The sequence below is a fragment of the Leptonychotes weddellii genome, chromosome 13, assembly GCF_054177405.1.
Source record: "Leptonychotes weddellii isolate Sample4059 chromosome 13, ASM5417740v2, whole genome shotgun sequence".
Classification (NCBI taxonomy): domain Eukaryota; kingdom Metazoa; phylum Chordata; class Mammalia; order Carnivora; family Phocidae; genus Leptonychotes; species Leptonychotes weddellii.
In genome coordinates this window covers 77718037-77724512 of record NC_138381.1, presented here as the reverse complement: position 1 = coordinate 77724512, position 6476 = coordinate 77718037, and the positions used below count along the sequence as shown (strand labels likewise).

The 6476-nt window shown below is 49.1% G+C and overlaps 1 protein-coding gene across 2 annotated transcripts in view; it reads right to left on the bottom strand.

Annotated features, from left to right (window-relative positions):
• Positions 1-4315, bottom strand: part of BRI3BP (BRI3 binding protein) — a 27102-nt gene extending 22787 nt beyond the window's left edge. The window contains exon 1 of one of the 2 annotated variants that reach the window (XM_081802402.1): positions 4019-4315. In XM_081802402.1, coding sequence (XP_081658528.1) covers positions 4019-4222 — 204 coding nt within the window. In that variant the 5' untranslated portion in view covers positions 4223-4315. The remainder of the gene's footprint in view (positions 1-4018) is intronic. The other variant, XM_081802403.1, reaches the window with a different exon arrangement.
• Between the last annotated feature and the right edge of the window lie 2161 nt (positions 4316-6476).

The following is a 6476-nucleotide window of genomic DNA, read 5'->3' as shown; positions in this document are numbered from 1 at the left end:
GTGCAACAGCATGCATAATGAAAAACAAACAGAAAACCCATGAAGAGGCAGGAATCTATCTGTATGCTCAGAATATCTAGCTGCTCTGGGAAGGAGAATAGAGATGGGGTCAGAGGTAGCAAGCAGATTTCTTTTTCTTAACTTTTGAACTATTTGAAATGGCATTCCATGCAACTGTGGCCTTATTTAAAAAACAACAACAACAACAACAAAACTTTAAATGTTAAGCTTCTTAAAAAAAAAAAAAAAACACAAAAACTAAAAAGCAAAGGGGTAAGAAAAAAACACCAGCTCTCAGCTTAGCATTCAAACGTTCCCACCATGTGAGTCCAGCTATAATTTTTCCCTGTGCTCCCCAAGATCTACACCCCAATGCAGCCAACCTGTGAACCGTGCTCCAACCTGTCCCAGCCCTTTCCTTCCCTGCCAACCCATCTTTCCCAGACCCAACTCATGCCCCTTCCTCCACCCCCTGCCCAATGCCTCCAGGCAGGGCACTCCACCCCTTTCTCCTGGCTCCCCAAAAGGCCTTTATTGCATCACTATTGAGCCTGTTTTGTTAAACCCTAGGTCCTGTCTGACATGGCTGTCTCCCTCTGTTCCTTGCTCAGTCTGTCACAGCCCTACAACTGGCCCTCCCTGGCCCTCAGACACCAAACCCATTCCCACCGCAGGGCCTTTGCTCATGTTGTTCCCTTTGCCTGGCATGCTCGGTCCCTCCACCTCCTTCTCATTCAGCTCACTCTATTCCACGTATTTCCAATTCTGCAGAGGTTACAAGTGTAGGCATGCCCAGCCCTCTCCCTCTGATTAGCTAGACTGGGGACAAGAGATTCAACCTTTCCATGCCTTGCTGTCCTCATCTGTAAAACAGGGAAGGTCATCACAGAGCCTCTCTCTTATAACAGTGCAGACACATACTAAACTTAAACAAAGATTCTTCTTCATTATGATTACATCATCTTCTCTTATTTCTGTTACAGCATTTATTGCTCGGAAATAATCTTGTTTTATGTATCTGACTTATCTATCGCCTGTCCCATGAAAGGTCCATAGGAGGGGCCATTTTGTCTGGCTTGTGCTCATATAATAGGTGCTTAAGAAATTTTTAAAAATTGTTGTAAAATACACACAGCATAAAATTAGCCACTTTAAAGTGTACAGTTCAGTGGCATTTAGTACACTCACACTGTTGTGCGATCTCTACCTAGTTCCAAAACATTTTCATTGCCCCAAAAAGAAACCCCCTCTCCAATTAAGCAGTCACTCCCTATTCCCCCCTCCCCTTAGCAACCATTTTACCTACTTTCAGGCTCTACGGATTTGCTTGTTCTGGATATTTCATACAAATGGAATCATACATGTGGCCCTTGGTGTCTGGCTCCTTTCATTTGTTTTTCAAGTTTCATCCAAGTGCTTTATTCCTTTTTATGGCTGGATAATATTCCCTGCTTGCACAGGCCGCAGCTTATCCATTATTAGCTGATAAACATTTGGGTTGTTTCCACTTTTTGGCTAATATGCAAAGCACTATGAACACTCATGTACAAGTTGCTTAATAGTTTTTAAAAAATAAATGAGTTGATCACTCTCCTACCAGATGAACCTGTTTCTTATATAATAAATATCTTCTACCATTTACTAAATGCTTATTCAGTACCTAGTATTGTACAGTGTGGCTAATTGCATTCAACCTCTAGTTCATCTCCCCTGTGCAAATGAGACAGGTCAAACAACTGGCCCACGATCACAGAGCTAGGGATTCCGACCCATGTCTGCTGGACAGCAAGGCCCATGCTCCAAACCAGAACATCACGGGTTTATTCTAGTCGTGGCCTAGATTAGAATATGGGGTGTGTCTTTAAATACCCTCAAACTTCAAACCCACCAAGCCGGTCTGGCTCCAATTAGTAACCCCAGGCATGCTGAAAGCTACAGTTGCCAGCAGACCCAGTTTTTGTTTAATTAAGAGTAACAAAACAGCCTCCCCCAAGCCTGGCCAGTCTGGGCTACATGCAGCAGGAAATGTCAGGTCAGCCTCATTCTAGATGCTGCATTGATGGGGGGAACCAGAAAGGGTCATGAGGCAAGAAGACCTGGGAAGGTACCAGTGCGGACTCCAGGCCCACTCTGCCTGGGTTCAATTCCCGGCTCTGGCACTCAGTTTGACTTGAAGCCACGCACGTCACCACTCTGTGCCTCAGTTTCCCTACCTATAACATGAACACATTAACAGTACCTACTCATAGGGTTGTTCTAAGAATTGAGTTACTTTAGCTATAAAAGCACTCAGCACACTTCAAGCAAATAACAGTTGTATTATCCCTATTGAAGGCACAAACCCTGGTTTACCCCAGGAAGAATTCTGACCTTGAGATTCCCAGGTTCTTTGCCAGAATAGAGCTGTCTTGTTGTATCAATAGCCCAGAGCTTAGGCCCTTAAGTATCATTCTGTATTTCATGCCCATAGAACTTAGATTCTCACCTAGGACCATCTGCCGAAACATGAGTTGCCGTGCTTACACCTGCACAAATCAGACTTTCAAAATTTTTGCTCCAACACAAAAGATTTTTGCCTTCAAATCATTCAAGAACAATGGCACCTTGCTCACACCATTGATGCCCAGGCAGACAGGATGAGAATCTTTTTGCACTCAGGTGTTGGGTCATGCCACTTACAAAGTGATCTTCTCCCCGCAGAACCCACCACCTCCACAAGTGTCTGCACACCCATAGGAGAGGACAGTCAGAAGTCACCTTTTTCCTACTAAGTTAATCTTTTCATTTCACCCAGTAAGAATATCCAGCCAATCGGATTTGGGTTTTAATTTTTCCCCCCTCCATCTCAAGCACCAGAAAACTTTTTTTTTCACCCTGAAAGTCCTTCCAACAGGGCTAAAAGCAATATGGATTTGCACCTTGGCCAGGATGTAGCTGATACTGATTCAGCCATTACTCTGGGCCAGGAAGGCACCAACGATTCCTAATTACCACCTCATAATGAAGGGGATATTATGATTAACCCCTTTTAAAGGATAAAGAAACTGAGGCTCAAAGAAATGAAGCCACTGGTGCAAAGCCAGCCGGCTTGTAAGCGGTAGTGCCAGAACTTGAGTTCCCAAACCCCAGGGCTAGCTTAGCGCAAAGATTTTAACAGGAGGAACAGCAAGGGCTGCGCTCAGGGAACCACATTACCACAGGCAACTGTCCCTCATTCACTTCCCCTTTCTCAGGGGACTTGGCCCCAAACGAAGCCCGTCCCACCAGGCTCCAGAGGGCAGACAGGGTGTGGGGAGAAGTTCCCGCGCTCCTCCTGGGCGCTCAACATACAGGGGTCTGCAGGTTGATAAAAGCTCCAAAAAAAAAAACGCTCCAAATCAAAGGGCGGCACACAGTAGGAACTCAGGAGAGCTTCTGGGCCAGGTTGCCAAAGCAACAGAGCAGACTGCACTACTCCCCTTTCTTTTCTTGTAAAGTTAAAAAAAAAAAAAAAAAGGCCTAACTAGCCTCAAAGCAGAAGGAGGAGGGCCTAAGGTGCTCAGGGGAAGTGGGTCGGTGTGAGGCTAGCAGAAATGCGGGGTTGCTGGGGAGCGGGCAGGGCGCCCCCTGGGCAGCCCGCGCGGCGCCTGGCTCATAGTAGGTGCTCCTTCAAACGCGCTGAATGAATGAATGAGAGGCGCGGCGGGCGTCAGCGCAGCCCAGGGGCCGCCCTGCCCGCGCCGCGCTAGCGGGCAAGGTCCAAGGAGAAGTGCCGGGCGCCGAGCAGAGGGCGCCCGAGGCCCTGCGCCCCCGCCGTGCGCGGGCACCGGCCGCGGGGCCCGACCACGGCCTGGCGCGGGGGCGGGGGCGGGGGCCCGCAGGCGGCAGGCCCCGGGGCGCAGGCCGGCCTCCCCTCTCCCCTCTCCCCTCTCCTCGCCGCCCCGCAGCCCCGGAGGCCGCGCACGGCCCAGGCCGGCCCCCGGCGCCAGGTGCGCGGAGGCCGGGGCAAGGTGACCGCAGGCTCGAGCCCGGCGCCCACCTTCTGAGCGGCGCGCACGTTGTCCTCGCCGAACAGGCTGCTGACGCTCTGCGAGAAGGTGTTGACCGTGCGGCGGTAGCTGTTCTTCTCGGTGCCGCCGCGGCCCCGCGCCCCCTGCGCGCCCGGGGCCAGCAGCCCGAGGAGCAGCAGAAGCAGCAGGAGCCCAGCCCGGGGCCGGGGCCCGCCCGAGGCGCGCGCGCCCATCCTGGGGCCGGCGGGATGCGGGGTCGGGAGCGGGGCTGAGGGCCGCACCGGGGACGCCGCGGCTCCGCGGGGACCGCGTTGGCGCGCTCGGGGGGCTGCGCGCCGCGCCTCTGTCAGCCGCCGCCGCCGCCGCTGTCGCAGCGCCACCTGCCCCGCCCCGCGCGCAAAGCCGCGACGGCCCTGCCCACGCCTCGCCCCGCCCCCGGACGCGGGGTCCCGGCCAACGACCCCCCCAACGTCCCCGGCAACGTCCCTGCGAGGGGCCGCGGAGGCCGGAGGCTGCTTTGTCTCCCCGCCCCCACTGAGTGTGTGGGGGGGAGGTTAACCTTTAAAAAATATATACTAATTTTTATTTTTAACTTTTCGGTAAAAAGCAGCCCGTGCCCCTAAAACTTGCAACGGCCTCAGCAAGGATAATGACCTTAATTGATTGGAGAACCAGATACAAACATGTCACGGAGTTTATAACGATCCCCAATCCTTGGCCACCGTTGGCGATGGCAAGGGCCCCAGCTCATCCATTCATCCATTCTGAAATTTGGAAATAAAGGGGAAGCAGCGAGCATCCCTCCTGCCCTTCCTGAACGAACTGTAATTCAGCATCACGGAACAGGTGAGGAGGGAAAGTTTTCTGAAGATGAAGTCCAGCTGGTTAAAAAAGGAGGGCGCGAGAGAGTTAGAGAATCATGTTGCACCCCGTTCGTGAAATGATGGATGCAGGAGCCGGGCAGCAAGAGACTGAAACCAAGAAGGTGACTTGAAAATGGAGAGGCCACGCTGTCCTGACCGGGCGCGCCCTACCCTACTAGCAGGAAGGACCTGAGCCACTTACGATGGATTCTTGCCAAAACACTTTGAACCCTCACCCCATCTAACCTCTACATCTAACCCAACAGTTTACAGGAAATAGGGGGGGTGGAGGAGTAAATGAGGAGAAGCCTCCAGTCAAATCCAGAACGTGGAGCCTTCTACAGGGCAGACGACCCAGTTTCTTCAATAAGTAAATGGTATAAAAAGTGAAGGAGGATGATTGATTTTAAAGGACTGAAGAGCCATCATTAACCAAATGCAACACAAGGGCCTAAAGCAAACCGTGACCAACCAGACATTTTTTCTGAGACGGCCAGGGAAATAAAACTTAACCTTTGCCAATCCAAAGAGTGAAAAATTGTATCTTACTTTTGAACTTACACTTCCTCTGGATTCCTGGTGAAGTTTTCATATATTTATTGACCACATATTTTAAGGGTTTTTTTTTTTAAGATTTTATTTATTTGACAGAGAGGGAGCACTAGAGGGAGCGTGAGAGGGGGAAGCAGGCTCCCTGCTGAGCAGGGAGCCCAATGTCGGACTTGATCCCAGGACTCAGGGACCATGACCTGAGCTGAAGGCAGATGCTTAACCAACTGAGCCACCCAGGCTCCCCGTAAGTTCTTATTTTTTAAGAAAACTTTTTTTACTGAAGTATAGCGTACAAACAGAAAAATACCCAAATCATAAGGTGCTTTTTTATGAGTTTAAACAAACAACACATGAGGTAACCAGCACCCAGGCCCATTTATCAGCCCCTGGGGAAAACTCCCTTTGTCCTCTCCCCCTCACTATTTCCCCTCCAAAATTTAGGGAATTCATTTTGCCTGTTTTTGAACATGATGTACATGAGATCACACGGTATGCTCTTTTGTGATTGGTTTCTTTTTTCAACATATTTATGAGAGGTCTTTCTCATTATATTTTCTGGAGATAATCCTTTGGTATATAATATTTTAGGAGAAAATATAGGAGAATGTACTATTACCTACTTAATTTTAAAATGGGCACACTTTTTATTTATTTAAATAAAGATATTCAAGGGGAAAACTGCAGACCACTATCATCCTAAGCTATAAAACCTACGGAACCAGAGGTTTGATATGCTAATTATGTTTTCCCCCACAAAATCCATTTAATATATATCTTTATAAACATGTTCATACATTCACTACCTAAATCCTCTCATGCACCACCTGTGTGTGTGTGTGGAGATTTGTTTTTGCTTTTGTTTTTTGGGGCAGGAGGGAAGATAATGCAATCACATTCTTTATTCCTTCCTATATTCAATAACTACTTATCAACTCTGCAGCCAGGTCTCGTTCTAGGTTCTAAAATTCTAAAATCCTAATGCCTTCACCTTTTTCTTTTTGGTAATATATTTTAAATGTCTGCCCTTAACAAATTAATGCTTTTAACAGAAAAAAAATGCTGCCAATAGAAC